At 36.7% G+C, this 21,821-nt stretch overlaps 1 protein-coding gene across 1 annotated transcript in view; it reads left to right on the forward strand.

The window, feature by feature from the left end:
* COL22A1 (collagen type XXII alpha 1 chain) overlaps positions 1-21,821 on the forward strand; it is a 2,341,282-nt gene that overhangs the window by 1,533,068 nt on the left and 786,393 nt on the right. The window contains exon 28 of the mRNA XM_044067281.1: positions 5,211-5,273. Within this exon, the coding sequence (XP_043923216.1) occupies positions 5,211-5,273 (63 nt within the window). The remainder of the gene's footprint in view (positions 1-5,210; positions 5,274-21,821) is intronic.

Genomic DNA, 21,821 nt, shown 5'->3' on the forward strand with positions numbered 1-21,821 from the left:
TTACTTCCTTGGTCTTGCTAGACAAAGCACCAATTTAATTCCATCTTTTTACAATAAGCAGTCTCTTAGTCCCTGTTTGCTGTTTTTTGCAGTTTGGCAGCATTTTCGTTACACCACTGCATGTTCAAGTTATCTGCCTCTTATACCCCACAACTCCAAGATTTATTTTTTGTTATTGTTAGCTCAGTAAGTGACCTTTTCCATATACCACTGTCAGGCATGACCTGGCCAATGGACAGTAACAGCTTCTTCAAATCAACATTTACAGAACAGCAGAACAGATTAACTTCCGAGTTACATTTAAAACCAACATTTACATCCAGCTTATATTATGCATTGCAGATTATTGATTTTAGTAACACATACTGGATTTTATATCTTTCTCTGTATGGTAACTGCATGTTACACAACAAGACGCAAGCATGAGGCAGATGACATAGGAAGGCCTTCATATGAAAATGCAGTTTGACTCCTGGTGTTAGAAACAAACACCATTTTTAGGTGTCAGTGTTTAATGCGCATCCATGTATACATCACACTACAACCATGCAGACACACACAAAACGTATTTCATAATGTACATACACACACACACACACACACACACACACACACACACACACACACACACACACACACACACACACACACAACACACATATTCTGTCTGTCCCCTCTTACTTATATAGTTTTCAGTCTTCTTTTCATCTGAATGATATGAAAAACTAAGCATCTAAAATTCTGTATATAGATAAAAATAAGACAGATTTTAAAGTAAATGTGCTGACACTACCCAGGCTGCCATATGCTTAAAAGGACCTTGACAAAAAGTTGCACTTTACTAAAGATTGTGAATGAGGCAGACATTTTTAGCCATAGAAAAAGAAGACATTTGGTTAAACCTTTCCATTTTCATGGGATATCACCTTTGGCTTGTGAGAAATAGGAGTTGTCATAATGGTAGCATGATAGCTGATGGCTTGTTCTTTGTAAGTTCTCAGTAATGATACCATATGAGTGATGTACCAGGGAGAGTGGTGTTTGGAATCTTCTGATATCTGTACTTACATTGTCTGTGTGTGTGTGTGTCTTTCTATACATTTGATTTTCTGACTTTTGTATCTTTCTGTCCTTATTTGCCCATCTATCAGTCTATAAAACTGCCTATCTTTGTATGTGTGTGCATGCATGTTTGTGTGTGTGTGCATGTGTTTGTGTGTCTGGGTGTGTGTGTGTATGTGTGTGTGTGTGATTCATTTGAGTTGTGAGCTAAAAGACAGCAAAAATTTACAAAACAAAGCATGAATACAAACTATGCCTGCTAGACATGAGCAGACTATACATTCAGCAATGTTGTTTTATTATTGATAGAATAATATTTTGTTGGCCACTGTTATATTACTAGTTAGTTACCTAGCAGTTGAGACTTGCCTTTGCCTTACTTCCTATTTGATTGCATAGTTTCATGGGTACTTAGTAGTCATGCAGCCCAGATACATTGTTCTATATCTGTTTACTGACCCATCTCACAGTTTTTACTTCACCGATCTTCCTACTGATGTCAAAAACAACAATTTTACATTTGATTCACCACAGCACATGACTCCAGGACAAAGAGTGAGCTTAACTTTCCTGTATATACAAGGCTGCGTTAATAGGTGTGGATAACTTTTTGTACTCTGGTTACTCTGTACCACTACTGCACTCCATTCCTCCCTTGTTAACAGTGATATATACTTCTACAGTATATTTATATCTTGACAGGTAATCTGTCCGATAAGGTGTATACTGTGCTTATCAGTGTTATTGTGCTACAAGAGTCCATGTTGTAGAACTTCTGAATAATATCTCATAATGATGAATTGTTGTTTTCCAGGTTTCTGTAATTCTTCTTCAGTCACCACTGAAAAATGCCAACAGCCAGATCAAATTATCCAGTAATATCACAAATAGATAAACTTGCAGAAAATGAGTGTAGTGATTAGCAATTTGTTCATTTGATTGTAGTAATAAAATAAATCAAAGAACACTGTTCATAATGGAATTAATAACAGCAAATTATAATCACAGAGCCTTATTTTGGCTGAAGTTGTTTGCTTTATCAAAGTGCTGGTCATAATATCAGGTAAGATAAAACAAGTTGTTTTAAAGGTTTGCCTGGAGCTCAACCTCTCTATCTTTATAACATTTTTTTTATATTAAGACTTGAGTGGGAGAGCATAATATTTTAAAATTCCTACACTGGTTATTTTGAGACCGTTGTCAATCTCTTTGCTTTGATAAGCTGCAAAATGATATCAGTTAAAAATATGGTTCTTTTTGTGGATTTGCCTATAATCAGAGTATGATAGCTGCTATTGGAATAATCATGTTTTGCCATGTTTATATTGCGCTTGGAAGCTGAAGGTCAAAGGGTGTGCATATGAGGTCCCTCTCCAATAGAAAAGTACGTAGTGTAATAAAATCAGTCTCTTTCAATCTACACAAGGTCACATTGTGACCAAACATTTGATTATTTTTCTGTCCACTACTATCTTTCTTAAACCTGTCCATTAATACTTATGTTAGCATCATCAACATTAGGGAGCTGTACAAGTACCTCTGTACATTAGGGAGCTGCACATGTACATCTGCACATTAGGGAGCTGCAAAAGTACATCTATACATTAGGGAGCTGTACAAGTACATCTGTACATTAGGGAGCTGGACATGTACATCTGCACATTAGGGAGCTGCACATGTACATCTGTACATTAAAGAGCTGTACATGTACATTTGTACATTAGGGAGCTGCACAAGTACATCTGTACATCAGGGAGCTGTACAAGTACCTCTGTACATTAAGGAACTGTACAGGTACATCTGTACATTAGGGAGCTGCACAAGTACATCTGTACATCGGGGAGCTGTACAAGTACCTCTGTACATTAGGGAGCTGTTCATGTACATCTGTAGATTAGGGAGCTGTACAAGTACATCTGAACTTCAGGGAACTGTACTGACATTAGGGAGCTATACAAGTACATCTGTATTTTAGGGAGCTGTACAAGTACCTCTGTACATTAGTGAGCTGTACATGTACATCTGCACATTAGGGAGCTGTACAAGTACATCTGTACATTAGGGAGCTGCACAAGTACATATGTACATTAGGGAGCTGTACAGGTACCTCTGTACATTAGGGAGCTGAACAAGTACATCTGTACATTAGGGAGCTGTACAAGTACAGCTGTACATTAGGGAGCTGCACAAGTACATCTGTGTAGAAGGGAGCTGTACAAGTACATCTGTACATTAGGGAGCTGTACAAGTAGATCTGTACTTTAGGGAGCTGTACAAGTATATCTGTACTTTAGGAAGCTGTACAAGTACATCGGTACATTAGCGAGCTGTACAATTGCATCTGTACATTACGGAGTTGAACTAGTACAGCTGTACATTAGGGAGCTGTACAGGTACCTCTGTATATTAGGGAGCTTTACAAGTACAGCTGTATATACAGGTACCTCTGTTCATAAGGGAGCTTTACAAGTACATCTGTACATACAGGTACCTCTGTACATTAGGGAGCTGTACAAGTACATCTGTACATTAGGGAGCTGTACAAGCACCTCTGTACATTAGGGAGCTGCACAAATACATCTGTACATTAGGGAGCTGTGCAAGTACCTCTGCACATTAGGGAGCTGCACAAGTACATCTGTGCATTAGGGAGCTGTACAACTACATCTGCATATTAGGCAGCTGTGCTAGTACATCTGTACATTAGGACACTGTACAAGTACATCTGTACATTAGGGAGCTGTACAGGTACCTCTGTACATTAGGGAGCTGTACAAGTACCTCTGTACATTAGGGAGCTGTACAAGCACCTCTATATATTAGGGAGCTGCACAAATACATCTGTACATTAGGGAGCTGTGCAAGTACCTCTGCACATTAGGGAGCTGCACAAGTACATCTGTGCATTAGGGAGCTGTACAACTACATCTGCATATTAGGCAGCTGTGCTAGTACATCTGTACATTAGGACACTGTACAAGTACATCTGTACATTAGGGAGCTGTACAAGTACACCTGTACTTTGGGAGCTGTGCATGTACATCTGTACATTAGGGAGCTGTACAAGTACATCTGTACTTTAGAGAGCTGTACAAGTGCATATGTACATTACGGAGCTGTACAAGTACATCTGTAAATTAAAGAGCTGTACAAGTACATCTGTACATTAGGGAGCTGTACAAGTGCATCTGTACTTTAGAGAGCTGTACAAGTGCATCTGTACATTAGGGAGCTGTACAAGTACATCTGTAAATTAAAGAGCTGTACAAGTACATCTGTACATTAGGGAGCTGTACAAGTACATCTGTACTTTACGGAGCTGTACAAGTGCATCTGTACATTAGGGAGCTGTACAAGTAGATCTGTACTTTAGGGAGCTGTACAAGTATATCTGTACATTAGGGAGCTGTATGAGTATATCTGTACATTAGGGAGGTGTACAAGTACATCTACACATTCTGGAGCTTTACAAGTACATCTGTACATTAGGGAGCAGTACAATTGCATCTGTACATTAGGGAGCTGTACAAGTACATCTGTAAATTACTGAGCTGTACAAATACATGTGTACATTAGGGAGATGTACAAGTACATCTGTAAAATACTGAGCTGTACAAGTACATCTGTACATTAGGGAGCCGTGTAAGTACCTCTGTACATCAGGGAGCTGTACAAGTGCATCTGTACATTACTGAGCTGTACAAGTACATCTGTACATTAGGGAGCTGTACAAGTACATCTGTACATTTGGAAGCTGTACAAGTACATCTGCACATTAGGGAGCTGTACAATTTCATCTGTACATTAGGGAGCTATACAAGTACATCTGTAAATTACAGAGCTGTACAATTATGTCTGTACTTTAAGGAGCTGTGTAAGTACCTCTGTACATCAGGGAGCTGTACAGGTACCTCTGTACATTAGGGAGCTGTACAAGTACATCTGAATATTAGGGAGCTTTACAAGTACATCCGTATATTAGGGAGCTGTTCAAGTACATCTGTACATTAGGGAGCTGTACAAGTACATCTGTACATTAGGGAACTGTACAAGTACATCTGTATATTAGGGAGCTGTACAAGTATATCTGTACATTACAGCGCTGTACAAGTACATCTGAATAATTATATGTATGTCTTATTTTTCAGGGAGATCCTGGACTTCCTGGGACTGATGGACTTCCTGGGCTGAATGGTTTACAGGGAGATAAGGTGAGTGAAAGCTACAAGTCATAGATGCTAAACACAGCTTTTAGATAATACCGCAGACTTTAGTAATATATCATGTTTTTCACTGAATGATCGATGTTAGTTTTCATTTCTCAGCTTTCACTTAACTACCTACTAGAAAAAAAGGGTGCAATCTGGTTGTGATGGAGGCTAACAGAGACCCACATTGTATATGGCTAAATAAAATTTTATTGTACTGAACTACACTACCAAAAGTTTTTTTAATTTGAAAGTATGTTGTGATGTGATAGCAGATGGGCAGGATACTGAAATGGATACATTAACTGTGTGTGTGTGTGTGTGTGTGTGTGTGTGTGTGTGTGTGTGTGTGTGTGTGTGTGTGTGTGAGTGTGTGTGTGTGTGTCTGTGTCAGTGTGTGTGTGTCAGTGTGTCAGTCTCTCTGTGTCAGTGTGTGTGTGTGTGTGTGTGTGTGTGTGTGTGTGTGTGTGTGTGCGTGTGCGTGTGTGTGTGTGTGTGTGTGTGCGTGTGTGTGTGTGTGTGTGTGTGTGTGTGTGTGTGTGTGTGTGTGTGTGTGTGTGTGTGTGTGTGCAGATATGTTTGTATGGTCTGGAGTCTTTTTTCTGCAGTCTGATACTAAGATCTTCGCATGAATGTAACAGTGGATTCCATATTGTCCGTAGATTTTTTTTATCCATATGTGTTTGTATTTTTAGTAATGATTTTTTTCTTTCTTGATATTTCACTTGATTACTATAACATGTTTGATTTGTTTATAAAGTGTCACTGATATTCTGAGGAAAAAGTGACATTACATTGCAGTAGCATGCTTTAAAGGCATTATTGACCTTAAATTTTCTTGTTTAATTATTTATTTATTTGTTTTTAATGATTGGGTTAGTCTTACTAAGTGTAATAAATTTCCAAGGGAGACAGAATGAAGCCGTCATATTTTGTAGGATTAATTTTGCCAGGACATCAGGGAAATTTCACCACTCTAAACAATGGCAAAGGGAAGGACCTATGATGGAGGAAGAGTGCCATTTGGTTATTGGGAACCATACTGTGAAAACTGTGATTGGCCAAGTTCAGATAACTAAGATGAAAAATGATTGTTCACTTGATAATGATGAATTGTTAACAGCAATGGATGACTCCAATAAAGAGAATGGAGAGGTTAAAAACATGGATTTATCTTATGGACAATGTTGCCCCACTTGAAAGACAATGTACTTCCCATGAGAGAGGAAATATGTCATCACCAGTAACTGCGCTGCACATGTCAGGAGATTTGCAAGATCATGTTAAACTTTCTGAAGCAGAAGTCAAAGCAGGTTGGAGGAAAGTCTTCATGCTGACTTGCTAACAATTAATTCCAGTGAGTGCTGGTACGTCAATGTTATTGGTGGAGTTGTCATTTTTTGAATGAGAAAAAGTCACCCCAAACACTTTATGTGGGAGAGGCCTCTATGTCTCCACTCTACAACCATATACTGAGTTCATGGTTGCACAACATTAAGGAAGAAGGCAATCTAGGTAATCACTGTCGGTGATTTTCAGTGATAGCATTTGACAGTGATGTCACTTGCAGAAATGACAGTAGTACAGGTAAGCTAGTTCCCCCAGGAAAGTGCACTAGTTGTGGTAGAGATGGAAGAAACGACTTCACAGAGGGTTCTGAAACCCTGAGGACTTATGTTTCATCAAACTCCACAGGTAAGATACTTTAGAATATCAAAAAATGTGAACACAAGACCAAGAATCACCAAGTCCACGGCCACAGTACCCAAATCTCCAAAAAAATGTGTTTAGAAGCAGTAGGTTAAGAACAGCACATTTATTGGTACATGATCTGAATTACAGCAAACAGCAGCAAACAATAAACCAAGCGCTTTTGCTCGGTTATTACCGCGCTTCTTCAAGGTTAAAAAATCTGTTGTGTAGTCAGCCATGTTAAATACTAAATGCAACATCACATGACATACCCCCCCCCCATGTGAATCATCCCTAATCAGTTTCTTAAAAATACAGTGTGTATAAACTTTCCTTAAATATTAAATATATGTTCCAATCCAAAAATCAAACTCAACTTTAAATCCAGTAATGCCAAAAATGAAAATATATAATATATTACAACACATATAAAAACACATAAAAAATAAATTAAATGGTAATGAAATTAATAAACATGTCAATAATAAATGTTAAACTAAACCATGAAAGTAAATAAATGTAACTTCTTCATTACCAATACAGCACATGGTAACCAAACTAAGGCATTAGGCTGAACTGCAAGTACATCCAATACCAGTATGTTTAATGGGGAAATTTAGGCAGTCTACAAGAACCCCTATTATAATCGTGCCCTTCTTAATTTGAGCACACTGTTTATATTCAAGGCGTCATTCATGCCCGGTGGTCTAATTGCGTCCAGTCTAAGCTGCCAAAACAGTTCCCGACACTCCAACCTAGCTTCCCAGTTCCCTCCCCGTGGGTCGGGTGTCACTTGTTCTAGAATTGTAAACTTAATTTGCATATTTTCACATAGTTGTGAATGCTTAAAAAAGGCATTGGTCACTTTACCCTTATTAATATCATATTGATGTTCATAGACTCTTTTTCTAAAAAGCCTTTCTGTCTTGCCTACATAAAAACTGTGACAATGTAGGCAGATTCCCAGGTATACCACTCCTTTGGTGGCACAATTAAAGTATTGTTTAAACTTATATCTAAAATTTCTGGAAGGGATAGAAATAACATCTTTATTCAACATGAAGGCACATTGGTTACATGAACCACATCTATGGGTACCCTTCTTCACTCTAGTGGACTCATTCTTAACAGCCTTATTTTTCTCAAAAGATTCTTTCAAATTCGTTCCTCTTTTTCTAGCGAAACCTGGCACTGAAGGGATGAGATGTTTTATATCTTCATTCACTGAAATAATGGGCCAATACTTTAAGATGACCTGTTCTATTACCTGAGAGTCTGAAGATTATGTATATGCAAAACTGTTCTTAAATTTGGAGGTGTTGTTGTCTATCACCAACTCCGTACCGGCTGTCCCGGTACCTAATAAAGGGTAATACCTAAATTCCCTCTTATCAGTAACTTCCTGGGCTAATCCATCAATCAAGTTGACTGGGTATCCTTTTTCTATAAATAAGCCATGGAGTGTGTTGGCTTCCTCCAAAAAATATTCAAAAGTGCTACACATTCTCGAGGCTCTAATCATTTGGCCCTTAACTATCCCTTTTTTCTGGTAAAAAGGGTGCCCGCTACAAAAATGGAGATACGTGTTAGAAAAGGTAGTCTTCCTAAAAAGTTTGGAATGAAAACAGCTGTTTGCATAGTCCTTAATTAATGTTACATCCAAATAATGTAAAACGTCTTGGTCAATGTTGTAAGTGAATCTAAGAAAATCAGTACATCCATTGATGTGTTCCAAAAACCCATTCAGGTCATTAATAGAACCATTCCATAGTAGGCAAATATCGTCTAAATATCTGGTATAATGTGTAATGAACTTTTTCCATGGTGTATTGAACACAAATTCCTGCTCCCAATGGTAGAGTACACAATTGGCGTATAACGAAGCACAGCATGCTCCCATTGCCACGCCTTTCTTTTGGCGAAAAAACTCTCCATTAAAGTAAATAAAATTGTTTGTCAAAACTGTGTCCATTAAGTCTACCACTAAATTGATGACGTTGCTAGCCAACGTGCCGTCAAGTGTAAGGGTTTGCCTAAACCATTCAAGTCTTACTATGTGAGGGATACTTGGAAATAAGTCTATAATATCAATGGTTACCATGTATAGCTCTGGACTAAACATCTGTCGGTTAATAACTTTTAAGAAATGCCAGGAGTCTTTGCAAATATGTGCAATTGGTGTTAAGACTCTTTTGGCTATATGATCTATAAATTTTGCTAAGGGCTCCGTAATACTGCCTGCCCCAGGAACAATGGGCCTAAATCTTAGAGGGTCTAGGCCTTTATGTGTTTTCGGAATACCAAATATTATTGGTACCCTTGGCTTCATAACATGAAAATAGTTATATAGCTGCTCATTAATAGTGCCTTGCAAGAGGTGGTCGTATAAATAATAACTAATTTTGGCATAAGCTAAATTAATTTCATTAAGGGACACCAGTTCATATTGTTCAACATCCTGCAACATTCCCTGTAGGATGAAATCGTAATCTAACTGGTACAGTAGCACCACACCCCCTCATTTGTCAGGTTTCATAACCCGGCATTTTTCCTGCTTTAAATTCTCAATCAACTGGAATTCTTCGTTACTGAGGTTCAATGGGCACTTGTTTTTCTTGTTTTTACCAGCTGTTCTAATTTCTCTCTCTACCATTTCCTCAAATATCTTAAGAGATGGGTGTGTGGGGGGGGTTAAAGGTGCTAGTTCTAGTGAGATCTGAATGGGTACTGGGTTGACCCTTAAAAAATATTGAAAGGTTTAGCTGCCTAATGAACAATTTAAAATCTATCAATGTGTTAGTGGTGTCAAAGGGACTAGATGGGACAAAGGTAAAACCTTTTGAAAATAAAGTAAAATGCTCATCTGTGAGCAAGCAATCAGTGAAGTTGTAAATTGTAAAATTATCTTTTCTGAAAATAATTTTCTTGGTAGGGGCCTCATCCATTGTTAATGATAAAACATTAACCAGCGGTTCTATTTCTGTATACGATTTCACCCTTGTTTCTGATTTCCCATACCCCTCACTCCCCTGTTGGGAGGGTGCTGAAAATCCTGGTAGGACTGTTTCCTGCCCCTCTCAGCAATTCTTTCACTCCTCCTGGGTGGTTCATTATCAACCCTAACACCCTTATTGCTACATTCCACCATGTTATCCCCTTCCACAAACACAGTGTCATAGTTGTTTCTCCAACCACCATTTCTGTAAATTGGGTAGGCTAAGCCTTCCTGGTATTCGTGCATATCCCTGTCAAGTTTCTTAATTTTCCTATTTAAAACTTTTAAACAGTGTTGGTCAACCTCATAAAAAACATTGTCATAGCTTCTTTTACCACTTCCAAAATTCACATCATTAGTAACATTTTGGTTAAGAGCGGTCAGCTCCTTCAATAAGAGTTCAGCCTTGGATTGGAACTCCACAATCATTAGTTTCAACATTTCTATACCCGTGTTGTTAAAAATGTCACATAACTTGTCATACAATTCAGTCCCTGGGTGCAAACAGTTAGGAAATTTAAATAAACAAAGACCTTCGGGAACCCTGTTAACCTGTATGCATTCATTTAAGTAGTCTATCTCCAACTGGTTATTTTTAAGTGCATATAACGTGTCTCTAAACAAGTTAAAATTATTCTCAATGTTTCTGTTAAAATTGGAGTCTACAGTACCTTGCTGAAAATGAAACTGCTTTTCTGTCCATGCTCCAAAGTTAAAATCCTTGTTTGTATCCCTTGTATTGTCGTCTCTTCTCAGTTTACCACTAGCAACATTTTTAGTGGAAGACGTACCACGTTGTGAATTGTCTCGCAAATGGTTACCGGAACTGACGTCATCCGCCCTGCCATTCGTAGCAGTTGGTGAAGAGGCCTACATTGTCACAGTTTTTATGTAGGCAAGACAGAAAGACTTTTTAGAAAAAGAGTCTATAAACATCAAGTATGAAATTAGTAAGGGTAAAGTGAACAATGCCTTTTTTAAGCATTCATAACTATGTGAAAATATGCAAATTAAGTTTACAATTCTAGAACAAGTGACACCCGACCCACGGGGAGGGAATTGGGAAGCTAGGTTGGAGTATCGGGAACTGTTTTGGCAGCTTAGACTGGACGCAATTAGACCACCTGGCATGAATGACGCCTTGAATATAAACAGTGTGCTCAAATTAAGAAGGGCACGATTATAATAGGGGTTCTTGTAGACTGCCTAAATTTCCCCATTAAACATACTGGCATTGGATGTACTTGCAGTTCAGCCTAATGCCTTAGTTTGGTTACCATGTGCTGTATTGGTAATGAAGAAGTTACATTTATTTACTTTCATGGTTTAGTTTAACATTTATTATTGACATGTTTATTAATTTCATTACCATTTAATTTATTTTTTATGTGTTTTGATATGTGTTGTAATATATTATATATTTTCATTTTTGGCATTACTGGATTTAAAGTTGAGTTTGATTTTTGAATTGGAACATATATTTAATATTTAAGGAAAGTTAATACACACTGTATTTTTAAGAAACTGATTAGGGATGATTCACATGGGGGGGTATGTCATGTGATGTTGCATTTAGTATTTAACATGGCTGACTACACAACAGATTTTTTAACCTTGAAGAAGCTCGGTAATAACCGAGCGAAAGCGCTTGGTTTATTGTTTGCTGCTGTTTGCTGTGATTCAGATTACGTACCAATAAATGTGCTGTTCTTAACCTACTGCTTCTAAACACATTTTTTGGAGATTTGGATACTTTAGAACATGTTGTAGCTTGACAGAAATTAATGAAGGGATAAAGTAATCTATCCTTTGGGTTTCATTGCTTCTAAAAATCCACTCATTTGAACATTTAGGTATTAAATCATTTAAAGATGCAATTTTGAGTCATTTGAGTTAACCCAAATTTTGTATCAATGTCTTTGAATAAGAGCGAGCAAGAAGACTGGAGGTAGTGTAAGACTGGAGCATTCAGACTTTTGTAAAATACTTCTTTTTTCTTTTTACAATTCAGGACTTACATTCTTCAGTCAGAGTACGGGACAATATTTCTTACAGGACAAATGTCAAAAAGTACATGAACTGAAATGCATAAATGTGTGGATTTAACAATACACAATAGACTTTTGCTTTTAAACAATGTTATTTCTGTATTTAATTGTAGAAAGGCATTGCATTATTCATTTCAATTTGTGTGGGAAGAGTGGTACACTAAAAATAATTGCAGAATGTATTCCCTAAAAATGGCACCTCTGAGCATTACTGGTTTGTCTGTATTACTGAACAGTTACTTAAAGTATCGTTTTGTGAATTACAATGATATGGATCAGGAGGAGACTGTATAAAATAAAATTAATGATGGCATTTTGTTATTTTATCCAGTCAGGCTGATAGGAGAGAAGTACAAAAAGTGTAATAATAAAGGGGTCAGAGATAGAGTTAAAAAATAAATGTGAATAACTTAAAATTGAAGAAGATATGAAGTTTAGTCTGGAAGAAGTAAAAGAAGAGGTTGAAGAAATGGTATCTGAAAGTAAATATGAGGCAAAGAAAACAAAATTATAGGTTGAAACAATTAACAATTAAAAAAGAAAATGCTGGAGAGAACGGACAATGTCAATTTTACTTAAATGAAAATTAACAGTATTAAAACACCTCCCAGATGTTTAGTAGTCCTTAATGGTGGGACTTTGTAGTTGATGACATAATATGCTTATTAGATACCATATTTGTGGTAAGTAACACAGAAGGCTGTTTGGAGTTGTTTTGACAGGGGTAATATTCATATTCTTATGTAAAGAAGAATTTTCTGATATTTCAGTTTTGTTGAGGAAAAAAGAAAGGTAAATTTTGGATTTAGCAATATTAGAGAGATGTATAATCTTAGAAAGTATGAACACATATATTTTCTCCTGTTTTGTATAAATGCATTTGAAATAAAGGCATTATCAAAAAATGTTAAAATGCATAGTGCTGTGAATCTGAACACTATGCTATTGGGCAATTTTAATTTGAATTTTAGAAAGGATAAGGATTGAGTGGGGAAAGATGTTGTGATGTTTGAAAGTTTGCAAAATGGAGTATCTGAGAGTAGATTAGGGTAAGGAACTATGCATATGTAAAAGTAAGCACAACATGACTCATTGATTATTTTATTGTTTTTGAGTGACTGAATGGGGTAGATGGGGGAAATACTGTTTTTTAATTATGCATTATTATGAGTAGGACTTGGCTAGATAAAGAACAATATATGGGGTAGGAATGTGAATAAATATTAAAATGTAGCTTTTGAAAGTAACTGTGGTATGAGAAACAGAACAATTGTGGAAATAACATGACATGATGGTTTGCTATAAAATTCATTCGAGTTGTGGGTGATTGAAGAAGAAGGATAAGTATGTTGGGAGGGAAAGTATTTTATATAAAGTAAGAATGGAATATAAGAAACTAATACATAAATACAGTGATTGTTACAAATATATAAATAAGAATCAGGTCCATTTAAAATGGGAAATTTCTGAAAGAAATTTGTGAAAGATGAAGGACATATTGCGGAGACAGAAGTTAGGTATGAAAGGGTAAAAAGAACACTTAAATGCATGTTTATGGCATGCAGTAAGTTAGACATTTTCATGAATTTTTAAAGGACATAGGTAATAATAAGTACTATAGTCAGAAAGAAATAATAGGTATATTGAATTATGTGCAGAATGTGCAAATAAAGTATGGAAGGAATGGAAGAATAAGGTGTATAGAAAGAAAATGGTTCAACAGGAAGAAACACCAAAAGATGGCTGGCATTAGACAGTGTATTTACAAGAACTGAGTCAGACATGACTTTAAAACATCTTAGAAGAGATACTTTTCCAGCTATAGATAGGTTGATATGTGATTTTTATATAGGTAGAAGGATGAGCTGAAGTATACTTTTATGATGACACTGAATGAACTATATACTGATATTAAAATAGATAAAATAGTTTAACATGTTATGGTACCTTTGGAAAAGGGAAGGAGAAGAAAGCTAAAGTTCATTGGAGAATAATTTATTTCTGATAGAGTATAAGATACTAATGAAAATGCTTCAGGTAAGGTTAGTTAAGGCAATAAAAAGAATAGTGGAAGAAGAAATATATGGAGCACATGAAAACAGATTAAAGTGGCATTAATTGAATTCTGATTTCAAAAATAAAGGATAGCATAAATAAAACCAAAAGTAATGGAAAATTACTGGTATGTGATATTTATAAAATATTTTATACTATAAATCATAGGAAGACATGAGAGATGTTTTGGTTTTGAGTTTCTGGGAAGAAATTCAAACATTTTTATAAATCAGTGTACAAAAAACCCAAAATTGTTTATTTAATATGTAGTTTGGTAAAGAAATAGCTATAAAACAAGGTGTAATGCATGGACACCTGTTAAGTCCCATGGTTTTAGCTTTAGCAGTGAAAAGACTGCTTTTTGACTGCAAACATAGATTGGAGACAGGTAGGTGAAACTAAGAGGTTTACTTTCTTTTGCCTATAGTGTCACATATACAGCTGATATGGTAGATGTAACAAAAGTAAGGAGAGGATGGAAGAATCTATGTTTGTTTTATAGAAAACCTAAAAAATGTGTTGAGGTAGAATAAATGCAAGCTAAAAGGCTTTATTGACATTTAAGGATGTTTAGACTTGTTTTCTAAGTACAGAGTGCATGCTTAAAACATAACAAGACAAGCTGTCTAAAGCAAAAGAAATACAATATATGGAAGATATTTAAAAACTCATTACAAAAAAAACTGAACAAGAAATGAAAACACTGACCCCTGTTTGGTGGTTGAACTCAGTACCCCTCCATCCCATGCCATTGTCACTGCCACTAGACCAAGAAAGAGGCTCTGGGCAGTTAGGTACCTTGTCTCTTCCAAGAGCACTTGTTCCTTTTTTAAGCTAGGAAATCACCGCAATTCTGTGTTTTTTTAACTGTCAAGCATTTAATGTTTGACATACAATTAAACTAGTATTTTGACAGGGGTCAGTGTTTTCCTTCCTTGTTCAGTTGTTAATTCAGTACATATAAATGATGTCATTAGTACTGCATGCAGATAACATTATTCTGCTGAAAAAAGCACACATGAGCAAAACTTCAGGGCACCCAACAACATTGATAAGTTATGCTTAAAACAACTAAATGCCAAACATGGTAACACTGGACAAAAATGAAAATTTCTGAGTCACATATACTTTATTTGAAAAGAAACATAATACACTAATAAAGTTGATTCATGTCTACAAATATATGAGATTGTGGTTAGATTCATTTGCCCATTAAAATCTAGGGTGCTAGAGCACTATAAATAAGGTAATAAAGCATTTGAGAGCTAGACAAAGGATTGCTAGTTGTCTGAGTTCAGTTGAAGGAAAGAACAGTGCACTTGATATCCTGAAACATGTATTGGTGTATATTTTACCTTCACTGTCTCTTAACTATGTTGAAAAGAATTATTATCCTTCACATTAATCTGAAGGACATTTGCTGGTTTATTATTTCATCCAAACCTTGGAATCACTATTGCTCAATCTTGAGTAAATCTATCTAGCTTCCATTAGCAGCTTATCAAAATTCTTTGGTCTTCATACCTGCAAAACTCCTGGCAAATTGTTGCAGTCTCTCCCATTCAAATTCCAGACACAGCATGGTCACCATGCAGGCACCCATAAGGAGATTTTTCCTACATGCTCTAACCTTCCTCTATTTGCCAAAATAAGGTCTCCATGGAAGGCCAAGCATAAATATGGCATGGAGACCATATACAAATGAGTAACATGGTCTCTCATATCAGCCTTGCCATTTACTATGTGTGAAGACAACCTCCCCTTAGGAGTCATGTCTTACAACAGTGATTCATTAATGGGAGATGTGCCCTTGTAACACTTCACTCAGCCTGGTCCAAGGAGATTTGATCAGCTTTTCCCACACCAGCGACCTCTTCCAGTGCATGGGCTTACAAACACATGAAAGCTTGTTCGCAGTCAGGGCTTTATCCCTCTTTGTTCCACAGGCAGATGGCAATAAGTAACAACAAAAGCTTCAATGACGTTGTTATATCAGAAATACTAAAACTTAAAAAACACACAAACAAAAGGAGTGGGATTCATTATTCAGAAAGGTTGTTCTTTAATTCTCCAAGAACTTCAGAGAATGATATAAATAACATTCAGGTTCCTTTTATAAAAACATCCGAATCAAATTACTATAGTCAGCTAACATAAAAGTTAAAGCAAGCATATTATACATCATAAATAATAATAAAAAAAAATAATAGCTCTCTCCAAAATAACCAATGAACTGTTTGTGATTTTAAAACACATTGGTTTCATTTGGTCCTGGAAAATGTATTTGAGTATCACCACCCCTAGTATCGGATGTCACATGGCCAACTAAAAAGAATACAAATTTCCTTAAATCCTCACAAACACATGCATACTTAACAAACAGGTTTCCTAAAATCCTCACAAATCTATGCATGCTTAATTAACAAATTTCCTAAAATCCTCACAAACCCATGCACATGTAACTAATAAATTTCCTAAAATCCTCCTTAACCAGGTCATTAGTTTTATCAAGAATACTGTCCACTGAAGCACATAAGCTACTAATGCCATGTACTATTGTTTGGTAAGATCTAAGGAAAACAGGGGCACTGATCTTAAATTGTCTTTCCTTTAAGCTGCCATATGTTTATAGCATTTAATTAGTTTGTTAGTACTTGCTGGGAGCATATCATAGATAGTTTATTTATTTATCTATATTTTGTTGTCCTAGTTAGTCTTGCTGCATAGTGTCCATTTAAAGACGGGAAGGGGGGCACTTGATATTACATAAAGTGTTAATCACATAACTGCGCAAAATGATATACACTCCAGAATTATAGATGACACATTTTTAAAATGGAAGATAAGAATATATTTGCTTTGTTGTGGTAATGAATGACAAAAAGAAACATACCTGCACCAAGTAGAAAGCCATAATGGGTATATATACGCAGAATAAAACAATTAAATAAAAGATAGCAGTAAAAGTGTTTGCAATGCTAAAACAGAATTCACTGAATGTAATGTGATACTGCATGCTCTTAAGGTATCTGCTATATATATATATGGTTCTCTGTAGTACTGAGATGTGTTATGTTGAGTTTGTTTTGTACCATCTTGATATTGTTCCTTGTGCCTTTTGCTCAAGTCATGGAAGAACAGGGTCCATGGACGAGTTTACATACCTGGTTAATAAACAAACAAAATAACAAAAAGTAGATAAACTATGTAAATAAATAACTAAAGGACTACTGCTCAACAAAGTGAAGGTATTATATTAAATGGTTACAATAAATGCAGAAAGCACTGCTAAACATACTGAAATCATGATTTAATTATGTTAGTGCATAGTTTTGCTTGAGAGATTCTACTGCATTTTCTAATGATGCTGTGAGCTTCAGGCCAGTTTTCTCCAGCAGATATATGTCAGTATTGTATGGTTTAGTTTTTCACTACAGATTTCAGCACAGAAGTGGGCTTAATTCATAAGCAGCTCAATAAGAAGGTAAGGAGAGGAAGGAGATAAGCAGGAGATGGAAAAAGGTACAAGAGTAAGTTGGGAAGAGATCATCCCAAGTGCTTACGAAAGTTTCTCATGAATGGCTGGATATGTTCACATGCCATGGTAGAGGTTGGAAACAATAACTTTGCAAGCAGACCTACAGATCAGGCACATGGAACGGGCATAGAAAATGTTCAGGATATTTGGATTTGAAATTGGGTTTGATGTGGTGTTTTCAGACATGCTGCCATTTACATGCAAGACATCAAGATCCAGGACCCCAGAGCTTGGTTCAGAAAGTTGAATGATACGCAGGGATATGAATGAGAAACTGAGTGTGAGAACAATTAGAGGAAACAGAAAACCTCAGTACCACTGATGGACTTTATCTCTGTGTGTCTCTTTCTCTCTATTTCTCTAGCTGTCTCTCTCTCTTGTTCTGCCTCTCTTCAGGGGAGCCATGATGATATCTGGGAAGTGACTGGATCATCAAATGATTATGTCGTTAACCTGCTGTAGAATGTTGGGTGGGGAGCAGAATGTTTGGAAGATAAAGGAAGTAGAGAAAGATAACTTGTGGTAAACACACTAAAAACAGGAAAGTACTACAAGAGAAGACAAGAGATGCAATAGATAGGAAAATGTCTATGCTGTGGAATGCTGGTCTAACATTAAAAAAGGATAAATGTAGTAATAAAAAGGGCAGAAGACAGGGCATGCGAGACAGATAGGATGGCTTGAAAGTTAATATTGAATAATGCTAGGAATTTAGGCAAGAAAATGAACATGGTTTAAACAGAGATACAGGAGGAAAAACAGACATAATAGATGTGATGAAAATCTGAGCAAATAATGACATGGTCTGACATATAGGGATCCAGTGATAGTTGTTCACAAAGGAAAAAAAGAACATGGGTAGGTGCTTAACATTTTATACGTATTAGGCAAATCATAATATGGATGGGGCAGAACAACAGATGATAGAATATAACAGAGAAATCTTAATACTATATCAAACACTGAATGCCAAGAGGATTCAGTACAGGATAAAAAAGTGGATATGGTATTGGGACAGGAAAAAGAAAATTCTTATGATAGGAATTTTCTAGAAGCTAACTGGTCATCTGCATATACAAATTAGGTAGGGGGAATGAAATAGTGATTGTATTAGATCAAGAAGGATTATTTCATTTGTTCAGAAATTTGCAAGTAATGGTAAAATATCAGACATTGTATATAATAATTATGAGAGTGCTGGAATATGAGAAGTAAAGGTATCTCTTATCAGCAGTGACCATACAATAACCTGGTTCAGCTTGGATACGAAGAACTACAGACAAATGAAAACATGGGGAAGTATAGAGTGGAAGTCCATGTTAAGCTAGGAAAGCTTTTGAGACCAAAATAGAATAATGCAAAATGTGCAAGGAACAAACATCCTGCAGTTAAAAGTAAATAAAAGAGCATAAACAGCTACAAAAAAGAGGCTGGGAAGAAGAGAACAAAAGGGATGAGAAAGATACACTGCTGTTCAAGGATGCTAAGGGGACAGTCCATGCAAGGAAAGGGACATTTACTGAATTAAATAAGACAAGGGGAGTATAGGAAGTCGTATGAAGAAGGAAAGGAAACGTCTAGACAAGTAGTAAGGACGGCAAAGTCAAATATGGAGAAAGGTCTAGCAGCAGGAATAATGAGGGAAGAAATACTTCTACGGATACAGAAGGGGAAGAATTAATGTCAAAGCAGAGTTGGCGACTGTCAAGAAGAGGTAGGCATGCACTGAAGTCGGAAAAGGCAGACATTCACAACTAATTATTTATTCTCCTATTTGTGAAAGAGGAGGAAGGAAGACCACCAACGTGAGACAGGAAGTCAGAAGGATTAGGACATCTTACAGTTTCATACCAAAGGAAGTCAAACAATGGAAACTTGGGTTAAGGGAAAACAGGATGCAGATCCTGACTGCATATACCCAGAATCATAAAGACTTAGGCAGATGTACTGTATGTACAGATCTCTGGATACAGCTCTTTCACTCAGAAGGGAAACGGTTTGTAGGAATGGATGGAGAACCTGGTGGTGTCCTCCACTCATAAGGGGTTAGAACTTACCTCAGAAATGACCAAACCATAACTTGAAATTGGTATCTGTGAAATCATGGAGCTGATAATGAGGGAAAGGCTAGATTGTTTCTTTGAGAGCAGCAACCGGCAGGATGAGCATTATCATGGACTTTAAAAAGCAGATCACCACTTAGCTGTTCCTCAAGGCCTGGATTCTATTTGCATGTTATAATATCTATCATTTTTGCTTTCTACCTTTTAACTAATCCATCAGCCACCTTCCATCATTGCAGTTTATTTTTGAGCAAGCCTGTTTTCAGTCTCTCTCAGCCTGCCCCCCCCCCCAAAAAAAAAATAAAAGGAAATGTGAGGAATAGAACGCAACTTGCTCATTTAAATTTAATCTTTACATGACACTGGCATGACAGAATCATCTTCAGTTACCTGTTGTTTCAGGGATGATACTCAGTCCTAATCAAATCCTTCTGTTTCATTTACTCTGGCAGCAGGAAAAATTCTAATCCTTTATTTATTCCAGAATTAATGAGTAAAAACCAGCACAATAACTAAATATTCTTTCAGCCATTTTGAAGAACTCCAGCTCAGAATATATGGATCAGATATCCCCTGTATTTTATAGGCCAGTTAATACTGTATGAACATTAAGGTCACCATGTTGCACTGTGTTCCAAGAGCGAGGAAAGTCCATCTTATTAATTTCCATCATTGAACTTAAACTGGGCCTCTTCTAAGTCTATTACTACAAATCCTCCAGGTCCGAATTCTTGATAGGAAAAGTCTCTAGAATTTCTTACATTAGTCTTGCTTTTTCCTATGCTTGTACTATGCAAAAAAAAATTGAATAACAATAATAAGGGCACATATGCTGTATGAAAAAAATCATGAAAATGTAAAGCCAAAAGAAAGACTTTGGAGGCAAGATTATGAATTGGCAGCAACTTCTTTCTTAAATCAAACATTCATTAAGTAAAACTCTATGCATTCTTTTCTATAATTGAGGGATACAAAAGGCTTATTTTTGTGTTGAAATGCAGGCTAAAGTTTCTGTCTTTATTGCTACTTTGGTAGTGAAACTGAGCTGAGTATAATGCCTTTGAATGACTGGATTTCGCAGAAACTTCACTTGCATGTGCATGCAAACTCCAGTGACCATATTTTGAGGGAGGAGGTCTCTTTACCCCAAGATGCAGGAGCATAATGCCATACAGCTGGGTGAGTGGATGAGAGGGGAGCTTTGCACACTACTGAAAAACAGAGAATTTATATTTTGTAAAAGTAGCCATCCTTTTGACAAGGTTGCTAACATCGATTGTATGCTGAAATGTATATAGGTTCATAGATTCATAGGTGGTTACTAAGCATGCAGTCCACAAGACCATTGAAGAGCCTACCTCAAGTTCTCTACTGCCCAAAACACTGTCTGGTTCAGTGACTTGTTCAGGTTCAAACAGTAGCAAATGAAGGCTGAGGGAATCCAACCATGTACCTCAGGAAACAGCTCATAATCATAATCCTTTGTGATAACTGTCAGACATTTGTAATGTTGACTGTGATGTGATTGGCTGCCAGATTAGGATTTTCATTTGGTGTTATATGAAAGTGTATAATCAGCACTGTGAGAATAAACACCCTTCTCTGATTTGACAAAGATAATAAAGCAACTAAAGAAGATGACGTAAGCAAATGACTAAAGCATTATAAAGTATCGCCATCTCATGTCTCGTGATCGATTTTAACAACTGGCTAAAATTTTTGGTGTCATTCAAAGTGGATCCAGTGTCTGTCAGCCTGGGATGACATGCTCGACAAGCCACGTTGCTTCGCTAGGGATGGCTTGCACCTCTCACCCCTGGGCTTTTGGATATTGGCGAAGGCTCTAGCCACCCCCATGGTGTCTTTTTTAGGCAAGGCTCAAAAGACAAACCCACCTCCATAGACAACACAATGAATAAGAAACTAAGGGTAATGCTGCTAAACGCCAGAAGTCTAAACCTCAAGATGCACGCACTCGAAACTCTCCTCAGTATGGAGAACACTGATATCTGTGCAGTGACAGAAACCTGGTTCAAGGCTTCAGAGAGCACCCCAGCACTACCAGGTTATACCTCATATCATGCTTTTCGGCCCCAAAACTCAGACCAAACCACAAAAGGAAGGGGAGTATCCATATTTATCAAAGATACCCACACCTCC

This window comes from Protopterus annectens, chromosome 3.part1, assembly GCF_019279795.1.
Source record: "Protopterus annectens isolate FY-2018-M chromosome 3.part1, PAN1.0, whole genome shotgun sequence".
Taxonomy (NCBI): Eukaryota; Metazoa; Chordata; order Ceratodontiformes; family Protopteridae; genus Protopterus; species Protopterus annectens.